We start from the raw sequence: 20,002 nt of genomic DNA, 5'->3' as shown, positions 1-20,002 counted from the left end.
GTGACATTTTATCCAAAAGAGCACTGATTAAAGTGTGGTCCCTGGATCAGCTGGTGATTCTGATACCACTGCAAAGGAGAACTCTCCACCAAAGCATTCCTCTTAGATGCCTTGAATAATGTTCATAAAAAAGAGCTTATGGCTCACAGTGTTTTTTGCTGGATAGCTTTATTATTAAGTTATCCTTCACTGAAATAAATTGCTGAATTGTAACTTAGAATCAATGGTCACAGTTTCATCTCTAAATTAAATAGCTTCATAAACTATAAACTAAATATTGTGTTGGAACTTACAAAATTCCAAATGGAATTTTCACTTGAGAAAATGCTTTCTGCAGTGGAAGTTTACCTTGAAATTTTAGCTATCTAAAACTTTTATACACAGACATTTGATGTGAGAACATCAAATGGTACTGCTGATTTAAGAAAACTGGTAGTTCCTCAAATGGAGTTACTATAGGATCCAATAATTCCACTCCCTAAGTCCATCCTAGAGGAAATCAGTCCTGAATGTTCATTGGAAGGACTGATGTTGAAGCTGAAACTCCAATACTTTGGACACCTGATGCGAAGAACTGACTCATTTGAAAAGACCCCGATGCTGGGAATGATTGAAGGCGGGAGGAGAAGGGGATGACAGAGGATGAGATGGTTGGATGGCATCACTGACTCAATGGACATGAGTTTGGGTAAACTCCGGGAATTGGTGATGGACAGGGAGGCCTGGCATGCTGCAGTCCATGGGGTCGCAAAGAATCAGACACGACTGAGTGACTGAACTGAACTGAAATGAACTGAACTGAAATATATACCCTACCAAGAGAAATGAAAAAACTCTACACAAAACTTTTAAATGAATGCTGATCACAGCATTGTTCATAATAGTGAATTACAATCTGATAGTGGAAACAACACAAAAGCCCATCAGCTGATGAATAGATAAAATTCTGTCTATTCACATAATGGAATATGTGAAATTTGGCAATAAAAAGAAATACTGAGACATGTTACAACATTGGTGAATTTTGAAAACATGCCATGTGAAAATAGTCACAAAGGACCACATATTTTATGATTCCATTTATATGAAATGTCCAGAATCAGAAATTGAAAAAGACAGAAAGTAGCTTAGTAGTTGTCCAGAGCTGAGGGCTGGGGGAAAATGATACATGACTGCTAATGGGCATGGTGTTTCTTTCTGAGTTGATGAAAATGTTCTAAAAGTGATAGTGGTGATAGTCTACAAATCTGAATATACTAATCAGATTGCATATATATTTGTGGATATCCAATTACTATACAGAGTAAATACATTCATAAAATAGAATAAGTCTCAGTTTAACAGATTTATTTAGATTTCCATTGTCCTGTTTGACTTGACTTTGGCAACCTGACTTCAATTTCTTTTTCTTTTTTTAAATTAATTTTCATGAGGGTATAGTTGCTTTACATTGTGTGTTAGTTTCCCTGCACAGCAAAGCGAATGCATTATGCATGTATGTATTTCCCTCTTTTTTGGATTTCCTTCCCATTTAGGTCACCACAGAGCATGGAGGACAGTTCCCTGAGCTATACAGTGTCAGGGTGCGTAATCACTCAGTCATATCCAACTCTTTGCAACCCCATGGACTGTAGCCCACCAGGCTCCTCTGTCCAGGGGATACTCCAAGCAAGAGTACTGGAGTGGGTTACCATTTCCTTCTCCACTGCTATACTGTGGGTTCTCATTAGTCATCTGTTTCACACATTGTAGTGTATATGGAACAACAGACTGGTTCCCAATTGGGAAAGGAGTACGTCAAGGCTGTGTATCATCACCCTGCTTATTTAACTTGTATGCAGAGTACATCATGAGAAATGCTGGCCTGGGTGAAGCACAAGCTAGAATCAAGATTGCCGGGAGAAATATCAATCACCTCAGATATACAGATAACACCACACTTATGGCAGAAAGTGAAGAGAACTAAAGAGGCCCTTGATGAAAGTGAAAGAGGAGAGTGAAAAAGTTGGCTTCAAGCTCAGTATTCAGAAAACTAAGATCATGTTATCTGGCCCCATCACTTCATGACAAATAGATGAGGAAACAATGGAAACAGTGACAGATGCTATTTTGAGGGGGTTTCAAAATCACTGCAGATGGTGACTGCAGCCGTGAAATTAAACGATGTTTGCTTCTTGGAAGAAAAGTTATGACCAATCTAGACAGCATATTAGGAAGCAGAGACATTACTTTACCTACAAAGTCCCCTCTAGCCAAAGCTTTGGTTTTTCCAGTAGTCATGTATGGATGTGAGAGTTGGACTATAAAGAAGGCTGACCACCGCAGAATTGATGCTTTTGAACTGTGGTGTTGGAGAAGACTCTTGAGAGTCCCTTGGATGGCAAGGAGATCCAACCAGATCTCCAACCAAATCCGTCCTAAAGAAAATCAGCCCTGAATATTCATTGGAAGGACTGATGTTGAAGCTGAAACTCCAATACTTTGGCCACCTGATGCGAAGAACTGACTCATTTGAAAAGACCCCGATGCTGGGAATGATTGAAGGTGGGAGGAGAAGGGGATGACAGAGGATGAGATGGTTGGATGGCATCACTGACTCAATGGACATGAGTTTGGATAAACTCCGGGAATTGGTGATGGACAGGGAGGCCTGGCATGCTGCAGCACATGGGGTCGCAGAGTCGGACACGACTGAGCAACTGAACTGAACTGAACTGAGTGTACATATGTTGATCCCAATCACTCAATTCATCCCACCTCCCCTTCACCCCTTGGTATCCGTATGCTTGTTTGTTCTCTACATCTGTATCTCTGTTTCTGCTCTGCAAATAGGTTCATCTGTATCATTTTTCTATTTTCCACATATAAGTGATACACAATATTTGCTTTTCTCTTTCTTTCTTCACTCTGTGTGACATTCATGTCTCTGCAAATGGCACAGTTCCATTCCTTTTTATGGCTGAGTGGCAACTTGACTTTAAATAGCACAAAATAATTTCAACTGATAAATACCCAAGTCACTGCAAACTTTATAAATCTCTCTTGCATAAAGAACAAAAGTTTACTGAGAGCTTCTGCTGTGCTGTACTTAGTTGTTCAGTTGTGTCCAAGTCTTTGTGACCCTGTAGACTGTAGCCCGCCAAGCTCCTCTTTCCATGGGATTCTCCAGGCAAGAACACTGGAGTCAGTTGCCATGCCCTTCTCCAGGGAATCTTCCCAACCAAGGGACTGAATTCAGGTCTCCTGCATTGCAGACAAGTTCTTTACTGCTGAGCCACGAGCAAAGCCAGTTTACTAAGAGTTTACCATTTTGAATTATTTTATGTGTTAGGATTTACTTCCACAAAACTATCAAGGTTTTGAGTTCTTATAAAACTTACAGATTTTAAGTATATAAAAATAACTATTCTTATGGTAACCAAAGAGGATAGCAGTGGTGGGGAGCAGAGATAAATTAGGAGTTTGGGATTAACAAGAATACTACTAAATATAAAACCAGTAAACAACAAGGACCCATTGTATAGCACAGGGAACTATACTCAATATATTGTGATAATCTATAATGGAAAAGAATCTGAAGAAGAATATATATTATGTATATGTATAACTGAATCCCTTTGTTGTACACTTGAAACTAACACAACATTGTACATCAATTAAACTTCAGTAAGAAATAAAATTAAAACAAGGAAGTATTCTATTTTGGAGAAATAGAGAACTTGAGACCAGAACACCACTTTAATTTACTAATTTTCTCTACCTGATCAAATCTCTTAATCCCTGAGTCTCAATTTTCTTTCAGTGAAATCTTTACCCATTTTGAGAGTCAAAGTAAACTTTCTATTCTGTAAACAGAATGAAGTGACATGTTAGTCACTCAGTTGCATTCGACTCTTAGTGACCCCATGGACTGTAGCCCGCCAGGATCCTCTGTCCATGGAATTCTCCAGGCAAGAACACTGGAGTAAGTAGCCATTCCCTTCTCCAGCGGATCTTTCTGACCCAGGGGAACCTGGGTCTCCTGCATTGCAGGCAGATTCCTTAACCATGTGAGCCACCAGGGAAGCATGTGAACAGAATAGATGGGCACAAAAATTGGGCCCAGGTATTTCTTTTCAACTTTTTTTTTCAAGTGAAAATTTTTATCATAGTTGTTCTGTCATGGCTGGGGCAGTGCTACATTTTCCATTTAATTTGTAGATAGATCCTGTACTAGACTGTGATAGAACTGAAGAAGGATGAATGATATCTAGACACAGAACTCAGGGATGAGCAAAAGATTCTGTAGCAGTGGTTAAGGCCTCCGGGCATAATTGACTGTGATGATCACAACCCCACTGGGAGAGGGGAACATTTGTGAATGTACATGCGGTTGTTGGGTTATGTTAGGCAGGAGGCACAGACGAAATTGTAGGAAAGCAAAGGAGAGCATGCACACGTTACTGGCAGCCATGGTGTTTCCATCACACACCTCTTCTACACAGATGGCCACGATCCCGCCTTGTTGAAGGAGACTGGACAGCCTCAGAAAGCTAGAGGAAGGAGAAGTTATGAGGAAGGAGAAACTGGGAAGTGGCTAAAGTCCTTGGTTACCAAACAGCTATACAGTAGAGAATGAAAGTGTTAGTCACTCAGTCATGTCTGACTCTCTGTCAGTCATGTCTGACCCCAGGGACTATAGCTCGCCAGGCTCCTCTGTCCATGAAATTCTCCAGGCAAGAAAACTGGAGGTAGCCATTTCCTTCTGCAGGGGATCTTCCCAAACCAGGGATCAAACCCAGGTCTCCTACATTGCAGGCAGATTCTTTACTGTCTGAGCCATAGGGAAGCCCTGGTTGAGAATAAGACATAATAAGTAGAGGGAAGGAGAGGAGAAAAATAGGCAGAGGCCAACACTCAGGAATGACAATATTGACAAAGCCCTAGGGTTAATGTCTGGGGACTTCTGATGGGATGCCTTCTGGCCAAGGACGAGCAACCTTCCAGGGAAGGCCTCTGTGAAGCCTGGCCAGCCTAACACTTCTGCCCTGGAATTTCCATTTCCTCATTAATCTTTCCATGTGCTTCCCAGGTGGCGCTAGTGGTAAAGAAGTCTCCTCCCAATTCAGGATACCAGACACAGGTTCCACCCATGGGCCGGGAAGATTCCCTGGGGAAGTGAATGGCTACTTACTCCAGCATTCTTGCCTGGAGAATCCCATGGACAGAGGAGCCTGGCAGGCTGCAGTCCCTGCCCCCTGGATTTCCGTTTCCTCATTAATCTTTCTAGTAAGACCCTGTTTCATGAATAAGCCCAACTGAAACTGAAACACCTCTCAAATCGCATTCAGGGAAAAGTTCTTTCATGATACTTCATCGTTTACGGTCAGTTTTAAAATCTTGATCATTTCCAAATAATACTTGAAAGAGATTGGTTAATTGTAAGCCCAGTACTATTCCCAAAATGGTGGATCCTTTTGACAATGTATCCTCCCTTGATCTCTCAAAGGCTTGCTTGAGATCACGGAAAGAGAAAGCAGATGATTTAGGGAATGAAGGGGACAGAAAGAAACTATGTACCTCGCACAGAAAAGAGCCTTTAACAGACAGGAAAACCAAACAAACCAAGCAGTGAGCCAGCTCCTCTACTTTTCTGTCCTCTGCATGAACCAACAATATCACTTATTCACATAACAAAAAAATTTTTAAACAGAAAAGGCAGCTGCACCTTGCTGCTGCTGCTGCTAATTCGCTTCAGTCGTGTCCAACTCTGTGCGACCCCAGAGACGGCAGCCCACTAGGCTCCCCTGTCCCTGGGATTCTCCAGGCAAGAACACTGGATTGGGTTGCCATTTCCTTCTCCAATGCATGAAAGTGAAAAGTGAAAGGGAAGTCACTCAGTCATGTCCCACCCTCAGTGACCCCATGGACTGCAGCCTACCAGGCTCCTCCATCCATGGGATTTTCCAGGCAAGAGAGGAAGGTTAAAAACAGAAACCTATTGCTTTTAGGGCCCTCCCACATGTGGGGGGGGGGAATAACAGTTAAACATGGAAAACTTTGAAAATTGTTTCCTAATTTAAACAATCTGTAACAACAATGAAGCATAGCTTCCATCCTAACCTTCCTTGTAAAAGAAACAAAAAGTGCAACAGTTTCAAAGCCAGGATCCTCTGAGGTGTAAAGAAATTCCAAAATTAGGTCCCCTTTCCTGGCTGTGACAAATCTGTGCGTTCTTTTAGCACTAGGTATCCAAGGCAGAGAATCTCAGAGTGCTTTCTGCACTGCCGAAAACCTACCAAGCAACAGTAAGTAAAAATAAATCTTCACAGCCCAAGCACAGAGCACTCAATTTCCATCATGCCTTTTACACTAAGCCATTGAACAGCAGGCCCTTAGTCAGAAATTCTAACAGAATTCAAATTTTGTTACCTTTTTTCAGATCAGCTATTAAGCACCCTGTCCATGGAGTTGCTTAGTTGCTCAGTTGTGTCCAACTCTTTGCAACCCCGTGGACTGTAGCATGCCAGGTTCCTTGGTCCATGGGATTTCTCAGGCAAGATTACTGAACTGGGTTACCATTTCCTTCTCCGGGGTATCTTCCCAACCCAGAGACTGAATCCAAGTCTCTTGCAGTGGCAGGCAGATTCTTTACCACTGAGCCACCAGGGAAACCCAAGTACCCTGTACATTTTTTTTTAAATTCAGATAGTATTTATATTTAAACATCTTAGTACAGTTCAACCTCTCAGAAAATTGTCCAGGGTTACATAATTTATGAAGGTTCATATAGAATTCATAAGAAAAACGTAAATTAGAATAAGTCTTACCTTTCATTCTTATTCTTAGACACATTGTAATTTATGTCAATTAAATTTTCTAGGTTCTGGTCTCAACAAGAAAAAAAAGTAAGCAAATATTTAAATGCATTATGGGGAAACAGTGGAAACAGTGTCAGACTTTATTTTTTGGGGCTCCAAAATCACTGCAGATGGTGACTGCAGCCATGAAATTAAAAGACACTTACTCCTTGGAAGAAAACCAATCTAGATAGCATATTCAAAAGCAGAGACATTACTTTGCTGACTAAGGTCTGTCTAGTCAAGGCTATGGTTTTTCCTGTGGTCATGTATGGATGTGAGAGTTGGATTGTGAAGAAGGCTGAGTGCCAAAGAATTGATGCTTTTGAACTGTGGTGTTGGAGAAGACTCCTGAGAGTCCCTTGGACTGCAAGGAGATCCAGTCAGTCCATTCTGAAGGAGATCAGCCCTGGGATTTCTTTGGAAGGAATGATGCTAAAGCTGAAGCTCCAGTACTTTGGCCACCTCATGCGAAGAGTTGACGCATTGGAAAAGACTCTGATGCTGGGAGGGATTGGGGGCAGGAGGAGAAGAGGACGACCCAGGATGGGATGGCTGGATGGCATCACTGACTCGATGGATGTGAGTGTGAGTGAACTCCGGGAGTTGATGATGGGACAGGGAGGCCTGGCGTGCTGCGATTCATGGGGTCACAAAGAATCAGACACGACTGAGCGACTGAACTGAACTGAACTGATATGTATATGTGATTTAGTTACATATAATTTTAAGAAATAAAGCATTAGAATAAAGCATTTTAAACCAGTACATAATTTTAAACATAGGCATTTGTGGTTGTAAAGAATATGGGACACTAAAAATCTAACATTGAACAATTAGATCTGTACAACTCAAGTAGAGCACAAATTACATTATGAGAGAGAAGTAAACTAAGTTTTTGAAAGGTTTGAGAAATTCAGTCTGAAAAGAAACAACTGATTTATATCTATCAGTTGAGTGAATACTTACTTCACATCATAAAGGACTAACTTGTGTATTTCCATGTGGGTTATCTCATTCAGACCTCACAGAACCTTGCAGGACAGCATACGAGGCTCAGCAAATCTAAGTGAATTTTCCAAGGTCAATTAACTAATTTGTAAAAGAGTCAAGGCTTGAAGCTGAGCCATCTGCTCATCTGAAATAAATTCTTCAATATTTAATTATAGTCTTCATTCCAGATTTTTGCATAACAGAGACATGAGAAGTCAACCCAAAATTTGAATCAACAGTCCACAATGTGGAGGATGAATGAGACAATTAGATTCTTAAATCTTGGGCTACAATGATTTGTCACACTTTCATGAGATACAGTGTTCTCTGGTGTGTTATGTACATATTAGCTGCTTATATATTTTTTTTATAATACTGGTAGTTCTTAATCTTTTTCCATGAGTTTGGAAAAGCTTTGTCACCAACTCTACTGGTTTGCAGGAGGCATTTCTTTTCATGCATTGGAGAAGGCAATGGCAACCCACTCCAATGTTCTTGCCTGGAGAATCCCAGGGACGGGGGAGCCTGGTGGGCTGCCGTCTATAGGGTCGCACAGAGTCGGACACGACTGAAGTGACTTAGCAGCAGCAGCAGCAGCATTTCTTCCCCTACTTTTATGGGCCAGTTAGTCAACCTTTCTAAGCTTCCTTTTGTAAACTAGGATAATATCTAAGTTCATAAGGTTTCAGTGAGAATAAATGAGTTAGTGTAAATAAAATTTATAGGCATAATGTCTATAGTTGTGCCTGAACTGAGTAAGAATAAATAAGTGATAATTAATAGAAGTGTAGTGACACAGCAGTGGGCACTATTATTCCAAAATGTTGAGGGACTGTATTTTCATTTCTGCTGTAACTTTTTACATCTTTAGCATTAACTCCAGTTTTCATAAATCTCCATTCTCTGGTCCTGAATGGTATATTTCAAGTAACGTTCTTTTACATAGAATCAGTGTATAGACTCAAATTGATATTTATAAGGATAAAAAATAATATAAAAGTCTTTGTATTTATGTGGAGTGAGACTTACTACTCTTTTTATATAATATCCAAGCCATCAATAATTGATAAATATGCTAGTTGGGCAGCATTCCATAGCTATACTTAAAGTTCACATTTAAAATACTAGCTACATATCTTTGAAAATGTAGAAATTAATTAAATTAATTTTTAATGTGAGTTATAGTAGAAAATATGCCAATTTAATATACGTAAAAAGTAAAGGATTTCAGAAGTAGCTTGGAAGTATCAAAATCATTTGATGCTACAGTCTGAATAATGTAAAATTCAAAACTGACTTCTCCAGCATAGCTGCTAGAACTGTGTGAGGAGACCTCCCAGATCTCATCTTTTGAATTTAGAAATAGAGACAGCAGGCTTTTCCTTTGTAACCCTTGATCAGTTCAGTTCAGTTCACTCACTCAGTCGTGTCCAACTATTTGCGACCCCATGGACTTCAGGATGCCAGGCTTCCCTGTCCATCACCAACTCCCGGAGCCTACTCAAACTCATGTCCATCAAGTCGGTGACACCAACCAACCATCTCATCCTCTGTCGTCCCCTTCTCCTCCCACCTTCAATCTTTCCCAGCATCAGGGTCTTTTCTAATGAGTCGGTTCTTCGCATCAGGTGGCCAAAGTATTGGAGTTTCAGCTTCATCATCAGTCCTTCCAATGAATATGCTGGACTGATTTCCCTTAGGATTGACAGGTTGGATCTCCTTGCAGTCCAAGGGACTCTCAAGAGTTTTCTCCAACACCACAGTTCAAAAGCATCAATTCTTCAGTCCTCAGCTTTCTTTATAGTCCTTGATGGTCCTTCCTTAATTACTAGAAGCACCTCTTGACCTCAGGACTCACCATAGTATTTTAACAGCCAGGGTATTAAATTATCCTCCCCCTTAACATTTAAAAATAATACTTCACTAAACACTTGTGAATAATGGATTAAAAATTAAGTATTTAACTTAACTTTAAAAGATCATGGTCTTCCATAATCCGGTTTCCCAGCAATGTCAAACTGGGATGGTTGGCAGAGGCAAACACTGAGAGAGAAATGTGAATCTTAGGGAAGGAGAATTCTATCCCAGGAAGTGATTCTCCCTCCAAAGCTAACCTTGGATGAACTGAGTGGCATTTTTAAAGGAAGCTGGTGTTTTTCATTATGACTTAAGAATAAAATCAACATTACTGTGAGTTAACACGGCCTTGCACGCAGTAGCTGCTCCAAAAATACTTATGGCCTTAAATGTATTTAAATTCTCTTTTCTCCTTCTCTGGTGGAAATTTATTGCTACCTTACCCAGCTCTGGGAAAAGACATGAAAAGGACCCCAGGGGAAAGATGTTAGACCCTGAACCTTTAAGGTAGCCAGCTCCACACACATCTAGGTACAGAGTATACACCAGGACCACAGAGAAAAAGTTCACAAGAGATGGTAATGGACATTTCACCTCCATTTGCATCAGTCACCCAGAACCTGCCTTACTTCACCCCTGAATTGCACATATTTCTTTCCTTTTTTTCACTCAGCTCCCAACCCTGGCTTTGTTTCCTTATTTTGGAACACTTCCTTATGGGGTCGAATATTGCCCTTTCACCAAATTTATATGCTGAAGTCCTAACACCAGCATGTCAGAATGTGCCTTTATTTGGAGATGGGGGTCTTTATAGAGATCCTCAAGTTCAAATGAGGTCATCAGTGTGGGTCCAAATCCAATATGAATGGCATCTTGGAAGGAATTTAGGCTTGGATACACACAGATGGAAGACAACGTGAAGACAAATGGTGAAGACAGCCCTCTACCAGCCAAGAAGGGAGGCCTGGAATAGATCCTTCCATCTAGGCCTTCAGAAGGAACCAGCCCTACTGACTTCTTGATCTTAGACTTCTAGACTCCAGAATGATGAGAAAACAAATTTCTGTTTTAACCCACTCAGACTATGGTTCTAGTTATGGCAGTCCTAGCAAACAAATACAGTTCACTTCTGCCCTCACGACAGAAGCTATTATGTATAGCTCCTCGGCCTGATGCTGGCTACCCTTACCTGCTGGGCCCTTTCCACTCCCAGTTGCTACAGATACTGCATCTTTGATCTGTCTATACTTCCATTCCCCACCCCCACCCCCAGGACCCAATCTTTTGGATCCTAGCTATGAAGGAGGGCAGAAGTGGATTTAGACCTAAGCAAGGAGGAGACACCAGAAGCTCACAAATCCAACCACTCCAGGTAGATAATTCAAAATTGGAACCTGTACTTGCCTTCAAAGAAGCACACTCCCAAAGGGATATAACTGTGAATCATCAAATAAGCCATGTTATTAGGGTTATAGAAATTTTGCTGTTTTTATTAAATAGTGCCACATATCAAGTTTGCTAGAGTGGGCTATAAGATTTTATTCTGAATCCTCTATACTAATATTTAAAGCAAAATTAAAAGTTCCAGGTTACAAAAAGTACAAAATGTGGATTTGCTCTGGCTGTTCACCCTGATTGGTGTCATCAGTTAGGTTTGGAGATACAATAAAAAAAAGTTCAGAAGGCCCATAAACTTCCCAAGCTGAAGAATGTGAAAATAAATTTTCATTTTTTAATTAAGACCACATCTATCACGTCATGTCTTTTACACCATGGTAGAAGATGAAAAGCTGTGAGTCAAAGTGTGAAAAATAGATTTTTACAGAAGCCCAGCCAAATGCTGCCGGGTCGAACAAACGCTTGATTCCAAACCCTTTCTGTGGCAGTTCGATGGAAGGATGACCTGGTAATTTTGTAATTTTATGAGCAGTCGGAATCAACTTTAAGAAAGACCACCAATTCTCTGTGAATCCAGCAAGAAGCGCTATAAAGAAATTTTGTTAACCATAGTAACTAAAAATGTTTTTCTTTATGTAGACTTCAAAATGTTTAGGAACAAATATGAGTTATCTGTTATGTAGAATCATAGCATACATTTTGAATGTAGGTATTTATCTGTTATAATCATGTAATTTATTTTCTACAGCCCCATTAAGGAATATAACACTTCTTAACAGAGCAGATTAAGCCAAAAAAAAAAAAAAAAGAGAGAGAGAAAGATTCCAGGGACCAAGCTATCGTTATGTCTCGTATAATACAGGTTTTCATAAGATATGCTCTACATGGAAGTTAACAGATCACTCCCAACTGTTCTTCCTCTCTTATGAGGGTGTGGGAGGTGTTTATTAAAAGCGGCAATATGTTTCTCTCTCTACAGCTTACTTAAATTGTTTTTGCAGAGTATCAAACACATTTGCAAAATTAAAAGCCTCCATATAAAAAATTCACTATGGTCCTTCTTTTATGCCAAGAACTAAATCTTAGGCTTTAAGCTTTAGTTCAAAAGGAATATTTATCTCTCTGAAAGAAGTATAGGACACAGTGAGATAACTGCTATAACTCTTCAACTCTATTGACTTCGCAAAATTGGCCCAGCATTACATATTTTTATAATTAGCTTTAATGAGGGAATCTTAAAGATTTTATATTAAAGAAATTAACAGGTCCCTAGAGAAAATGATCAACTTAGATATTTTAAATATAAGATATTATCAAGAATTTCAGTGGCTCTAATTCACTCTGGTTCATTGAGATTGTGGTTTAAAATAGAGTCATTGGTTTAAACAAGGAAGCCAGTCATAGGATATCAGATCCCTCCAGTCTGGTTTTACTCCTGAGAGCTCAGAGTGTTAGGGTTATGAGGCACTATAGGTTTTATCTAGCTAGATGATCCCAGGCCTTCATTTATTTTGAGATTTAGCAGGTAACTCAGAGAATATTTATTAAGCACCTAATATGTGCCACACATTGTGGTATGCACTGTAGATAAAGAAGTGAACAAGACAGACCCAACATTTGCTCTTAAAAACCCAATAGTTGAAGACATTATTAAATAATAATTCCCTGTAAGAGGCAAACATTCTGCAGAACAGAATAATAGCTTGAGAACATCTAGAAGGACCTGATACAGAAGTGACGGGTCAGGGTGGGCTTCTCAGAGCCTGAGTAAAATACATCTAAGCTCGCATTTGAAGTATAAATAGCAGTTATCCACGCAAGAATGATGGCGGAGGAGCAAGGTATGAGCAGGTCAGAGAGTGAGTGGCTGGACTTTGCTTGTGGGTGGAGCCTAGCAGGGAATGGGGGTGGAAAACCTGTGGAGGCAACATCATGCTAGGCTTTGGAAACCAGGGTAAGGGGTACACGTTATCCAGTGGCAATGAGAAGACACTGAAGGATTTCATCAGAGGAAGGACAGGATCAGATTTATGTTTTAGGAAGATCACTCGATAGTGTGGCAGACGGACTGAAGGACAGAAGGTATCACTGACAGCAGATGGACTAGTCAGGAGACCTCACAGTAAGCTGGGCTATAGTAGCAAGTGGGGATGATGAAGTGTCTCAGTTCCTGAGATAATTAGGAGAAGCATTCAAAGTGACCTATTGATTTCAGGGAATGAAGCAACAGAAAGGGTCAAGGTGGCCTCCCACCTCCGGCTTTCTGTCTTGGGCAGAAATGTGAGGAAGACGCAATAGGGAGATAGGAAAGAATTCTTGTCTCATTGAAATACTAGCAAGACATGCCTCAGCAAATAGGAAACCCTTTATAAGGAAGGAAGTATAATACTACAAGAGCTTCCCAGGTGGCGCTAGCGGTAAAGAGCTTGCCTGCCAGTGCAGGAGACATGAGAGACGTGGGTTCGATCTCTGGGCCGGGAAGATCCCCTGGAGGAGGACATGGCAACCCACTCCAGTATTCTTGTCTGAAAACTCCCATGGACAGAGAAGCCTGGCAGGCTACCTTCATAGGGTCAGAAAGAGTCAGACACGACTGAAGCCACTTAGCACGCACAGAGTGCATAATTCTACAAATAGTTCAGAATACTTTTTCTGCTTTAGATGAATGATGCCCTTCTAACAGTAAAGACCTGTATCACTGGGTGATGTGTTTCAACCTTCATATGGGAGCAGCTGCTTATAGGCTACAGACTATTGAGAAATATTTATCCTTCTTTAATGTTGGTTCATGAAAATGTGAAACTCACTGCTAAAAGTCGCACGGTTTTTCCCTGAGTAAATGAAAATTCTGTGCACATCTGGATTTGTTCACATTGTTGGGTTCCTAGAAGAGCTCAGGGACACCTGCTCACATTCTGATTGATGACTGAAGTTTATTCCGCCCCTAACTGCGAATTAAATATACAGCTGCTGGAAATGTCAGCAAAGTCACACAAAAGCAACTCTGATTCACTGCTGTTATACTATTAAATAATCAGTGCTCCTGTCACACTGAATTGGATGTAAAAGTGCTTTGTGGTTATTATTTCTATGGGGAGGCATGTTAAAATGCCCCCTCTCTTTACCCATTTAAATCAATGGGCCACAGAGATACACTGTAGATACAGGTGACTGAACACAGTGAATGAACTCCCTTTTTTCAAATAGGCAGCTCAGTCTTCCCTGTTTATTCTGCGATGATTCTTGAATATCCTGGCTGATTATCATCAAATCAGCCCCCCCCCCCCACCCCGCCCACCTCCTTGTAGCTCAGCTGGTAAAGAATCCCTCTGCAATGTGGGAGACCTGGGTTTGGCCCCTGGGTTGGAAAGATCCCCTGGAGAAGGGAAAGGCTACCCACTCCAGTATTCTGGCCTGGAGAATTCCAGGGCTTCCCTGGTGGCTCAGGCAGTATAGAATCCACTCGCAATGGGGAGACCCGAGTTCAGTCCCTAGGTTGGAAAGATCCTCTGGAGGAGGGCTTGGCAACCCACTCAAGTATTCTTGCCTGGAGAATCCCCAAGGACAGAGGTGCCTGGCAGGCTATAGTTCATGGGGTCGCAAAGAGTCGGACATGACTGAGTGATGAAGCACAGCATCAATATATATACACTATCGTGTAAAGTGGATAGCTATGAGAAGTTGCTGTATAATACAAGGAGCTTAGTCAGGTGCTCTGTGATGACCTAGGGGGGTGGAATAGGGGGAGGGAAGGGAGGCTGGAGGTGGAAGTGGAGAGGAGGACTGGGGGTGGGTGTGGGGAGGCAATATACATGTAATTTGTGCTTCCCTGGTGGCTCAGAGGATAAAGTGTCTGCCTGCAATGCAGGAGACCGGGGTTCGATCCCTGGGTTGGGAAGATCCCCTGGAGAAGGAAATGGCAACCCACTCCAGTATTCTTGCCTGGAGAATCCCATGGACAGAGGAGCCTGGCGGGCTACAGTCCACGGGGTCCTGAAGAGTTGGACACAACTGAGCGACTTCACTTTCACTTTCACTATGGTTGATTTGCATTGATGTATGGTAGAAACCAACGTAACACTATAAAATTTTAAAAAGAAAAGGAAAAAAAACCCACACAAATAGAAAGGGCAAATGAAAACACTAATGTAGAAAACAAACTAAAAGACATAAGAACCAGGCTGATAAGCATGTCACACTGTCCTGTTGCTGCCCATGGCTTCAAAGCACTTTTCTGTATGTTATTTGCTTTCTTCATCCCAGAATGGGAAAGGAAGTCACTCAGTCGTGTCCGACTCTTTGCGACTCCATGGACTGTAGCCAACCAGGCTTTTCCATCCATGGGATTTCCAGGCAAGAGTACTGGAGTGGGTTGCCATTTCCTTCTCCAGGGGGGTGTTCCTGATCCAGGGATCGAACCTGGGTTTCTCGCATTGTAGGCAGATGCTTTACCGTCTGAGCCACCAAAACCTCACTATTTACCATTAAAAATTATGACTCTCCTTGAATGGAATGATCAACACTTAAATCACTATGCTAAATGGTAAAGGTGAACACTCCTCTCTGAAATGAACGTCTTTTACAAAGCAATACCAAAAGCATAAGACAACCTCCAGTTACTACCAAAGACTGAAATAATAATTCATCACCTGATTAAAGTACACATGCTGAAGATACAAACACTATCAATTGTAGTATAGTCTTAAATACATGCAAAAACCTAACTAATTTGCATACAGTGTTGAAAAAAGGTTTTCTACATTCAGTTATGCCTGGTAAGTAAGCCTTGTTTTAAGACATGGGTTTTGTAAATACGGTTATCATTGAGGCCTCCATCTCTTTGGGAAATAAAGGATCAACATATTTTTTAGAAAGAATATGTAAATCACAATAATAAAACTATAATATTATTCAGTTATAACTATGGCTTCCTTGAACTTTTAAAACAATTTTTCCTGAAAAAATTAATCTGAAACAAACTGAACTACATGTTTTCAACATATACTGATCTTTATCAAGAATTAAATCCTTCCATTGTAACTGTACTTCTAAGACAGACATTTCAGGAATGGTATGCAACAAATCCTATTAGAAATAAGGACGATATTCAATGAATAATAAGCCACTATCACTAAGATCTGATTAAGTTTTCGTGCCTTTTTTATCCTGACACTTTTCACTGGGAGTTCAGTAGTTAACTCTAGAGCATATGGATGTTCATAAAGACTGAACTTGTTCGTTGATCTTGGTTAGCTACTCCATAAATTCCTACAGACTAGTGAGACTAGAATAGTGAGACTATAATTCCCAGCTATATATTTATTACAATGAAATTTCAGGTCAGCAGAACAATGTAGACTTCTGATACAATGCACTCTGGACATTATCGATGAATAAGCTCTTTTGGTGAAAGATACGACATAAAGATAAGACATAAAGACTCCCTGGAGAAAGAAATAGCAACCCATTCCAGTATTCTCAGCTGGGAAATCCCATGGACAGAGGAGTCTGTGGGCTATGGTTCATGGGGTTGCAAAGAGTTGGACACAACTTAGCAACTAAACATGTATGACATAAAGATAGTGAACTATAAGATATTTACAAAATGGAAGTTCAAGGTTAAAATCTGCTGGATTTGCTGTGGAGCTGTAATTCTGAAGACTCAATATCCTTTCCAATACTCCGATTCTCTGTAAGCATCTATGTAAATCACTGGTTTGGTCCAGCTTTTCCAAAATGTGTTTTACTCTTAATTTATTTCACACATTTTTCATTTCAGTCCTGATACTCTATTTCCTATAGACAACAAACAAATATTTGCTTTGTGCAAATAAGAAATACACAACTGCATGTGAAAGAGTGCAACTGATTCCAGAAGAGTACAGCATGTTCTTTGCTGACAGGAAACACATGGGTTATAAATGTGTGTTCATTTGAACACAAGAAAAACAAAAGGCTTCTTTTTTAAAAAGAAAAGAAAGAAAGAACGTTGGGTACATGTCAAGATAGTTAGGCAAAGTCATTTACCGCTTAGGATTTCTGAGTGCTGAAGGTTTCACTTGAATGAGATTGTCTAAAGCTTGGCTGTTAAAAAGAGAAAAAACACACACTCTGATTAGCAATAGGGTTTTTTTTTTTTGCTTGTGCTAGGTCTATAAACCAATATTATAAATCTGCTCCACTCCGGAGCAACAGACAGGAGAGCTATGAAATGACTAGTTTTATTTGATTACCTTTGATTGCTTCTGATTACTGCAGGATTCACTTTGATGAGGTTATCGAGATCCTGGTTTCTTTAAATAGAAAAATAAAAAGGTTAATTATAAATTCTTTTGGTAAGCTCACTAAGGTTATAAATCTGCTTGAACTAACAGTAAAACAGAACATCTTTCCTACCCAAAGTACAAAAATTAATACAGTTCTATTACCTTTGATTGTTGAGGAGAATTTCAGGATTCACTTTGATGAGCTTATCAAGATCTTGATTTCTTTAAGTGCAAAAAAATTAAAGCAGTTTTGTTAGAGATAATCCAGGTTTAAGTTGGTTGGAACTGAAAGAAGGGATTAGCTATTTTATCATTGGTTGTTGCTGTTGTCAGACTCTTTTGCTACCCCATGGACTATAGCCTGCTAGACTTCTCTGTCAATGGGATTTCCCATGCAGCGATACTGGAGCAGGTTGCCATTCCCTTCTCCAGATATCTTCCCAACCCCAGGATTGAGCATTGGCAGGAGGATTCTTTACCACTGAGCGAACAGGGAAACTCATCTATGACACCTATTGGTTTGGCATAGAACAGATTTGAGATACATTTCAACCAATCCAGGGAAGATACATTATGTAGGATCAAGAGAAAAACTACTCTGACTTTACACAGTTTGTCGTCAGAGCCCATCTACCAGCGCACGCTGACTCAGAGTCCACAGCAGACATCTTGTGATTTATCACTTTTACTCTGGAATGCTTTAACAATACGAAGATACAAATGATTACAAGGTCCTTGATATTTTAAAAATCATATTCATCAACTAATGATATCATTTTATAAAAAATTAATAAGCTCCCAAACTGGGATTATACTTAACATAAGGCGTGGCAAAGAGAGTTCCAGAAATCCATCAAAATTGTGACTTCTCTTTCCTCTATGATGACTTAAAAAGCTGAAATCATGGTCAGATTAGGGACATGCTCTGATAACTGTCCACTTCCCAGTTGAAACACTATCACTTTCTTTCCTCAGTTAGAGAACATGGTTTGCTATCACTCATTGCATCCATATAATATTTTGTTTTTAAAGGCTGGAAATTAGTGATTTTTCAAAGTGTTCCTCTAAATCACTTTATCATATTTATCCAAAGAAATAGAATAGCCCACAGTAGCAAGAAATCTTGGGATTGATAACACCTGCTTCCAGTCCATTTTAGACAGTTACCTGCCTGTATCTCTTTCCCCCTCCAAAGTCCTCTTCCCTTAAATAAAAATATAGTTTACTCTTCAAAAGTCTGATGGGAGATTAAGAACTAAAGGAGAACCACTTGGAGGTTAATCATCAAAAAGTCTGAGAAGACCTACATGGGAAAAGAATCTAAAAAAGAGTGGTATACTTATAACCTGAAACTAACACAGCATTGTAAACCAACTATATTCCAATAATTTTTTTTTTTAATCTGAGGAAACAGTGTGCATTTCCTTCCCCAGCGCCTAAGCATTTCCACAGAATTTGCTTCCCAGCTCATGGCTTCACTGAGTTTCAGCTCTTATCCTTGTCCTCAGATCTCCACGGTAGACAAAAAGCCCTTAAACGAATTTTCACTGTTTTGAATTATCTTCAGTAATAATGTTCTCAATTAAAGATAATCAACTGGTATCTACAAACAGTATCAAAGAAATGACAAACATATGAGAATTATCTAAAATATAATGTTCTTGTATAAACTGGTTACAAAATCTGTGTAAAATTAAATTGTGCCTGAAAGACAATCTTTAAAATGTTGATTATTCATACATTAAAAGAAAAAAAAAAGTACAAAGAATAAAATTTTGTAGAGGAAATAATATGTTCAAAGGCCTCAACCTTTTAATACATAAGATCAATCTCAATATTTTTGTATAACTACATATAATTTTCACCTACCAGCATAATTAAGAGTAAATTATATAAAAAAGCAAACATGAACATGAGAAATTCCTTTTTTACTGTTCTGCTCAGGACAGAAAACTTGGTTCATTGCAAAACTTAGAACTGTGCTATATCATAGAACTGTATCATAGTTCTAGGAGTACTATATCATAGAAATACATTTTACATCATAGTTCAATACTTCACCTTTTTGTCAGTCAGTCAGGCAGACATACACACTTAATAAAATATAAACTTCACAAAGTAAGACTTCCCAAGGTAAGAAGAACTCTCATTTTCTACTCTGTTTAACTTTAGTTAATTGGGGGGGAAATGCTGATGCCAGTCACTAAATTAATTACAAGGCCATTTAATGGATTTTGGTCTACAATTTGAGAATCACTAGCTTAGAAAACATATAAACACGTGCTATGATTTACCACTTCTCCTAAAATGACAACACCTGTGTTAATAAAGCAAGTCCTGAATTGCCTTGATTGATAGTATCATGCAACTTATTTCGATGAATTGAAAACTTATAGACACTTTTTTCAGGCCCTGGATTCTTAAAAAACACAGGAATCTGATATCTGAATTTTATCCAGGAAACAGTGTTATGTTTTTCCTATTCAAGTTACTGCTTTCATTTATTTTGCTTTAAGGATATAGGGGGATACATCAGCACATTTAGCTATCATTACTTTCACGTAGGTCTCCCAGGTGGTGCTAGTGGTGAAGAACCCACCTGCCAATGCAGGAGATATAAGAGATGTGGGTTCGATCCCTGGGGGCGGG

The 20,002-nt window shown here is 39.8% G+C and overlaps 1 protein-coding gene across 1 annotated transcript in view; it reads right to left on the bottom strand.

The window, feature by feature from the left end:
* Window positions 1–20,002, bottom strand: part of SCEL (sciellin) — a 124,742-nt gene that overhangs the window by 18,882 nt on the left and 85,858 nt on the right. Inside the window, exons 25-29 of the mRNA XM_040266907.1 lie at window positions 17,516–17,575; window positions 17,321–17,380; window positions 17,115–17,171; window positions 11,054–11,055; window positions 6,810–6,870 (exon numbers count right to left, since the gene is read on the bottom strand). Of these exons, the coding sequence (XP_040122841.1) occupies window positions 6,810–6,870; window positions 11,054–11,055; window positions 17,115–17,171; window positions 17,321–17,380; window positions 17,516–17,575 (240 nt within the window). The remainder of the gene's footprint in view (window positions 1–6,809; window positions 6,871–11,053; window positions 11,056–17,114; window positions 17,172–17,320; window positions 17,381–17,515; window positions 17,576–20,002) is intronic.

The sequence above is a fragment of the Oryx dammah genome, unplaced genomic scaffold (genome assembly GCF_014754425.2).
Source record: "Oryx dammah isolate SB20612 unplaced genomic scaffold, SCBI_Odam_1.1 HiC_scaffold_24, whole genome shotgun sequence".
Lineage (NCBI taxonomy): Eukaryota > Metazoa > Chordata > Mammalia > Artiodactyla > Bovidae > Oryx > Oryx dammah.
The sequence above is the reverse complement of the archived record's forward strand: the minus strand, read 5'-3'. Positions and strand labels throughout refer to the sequence as shown.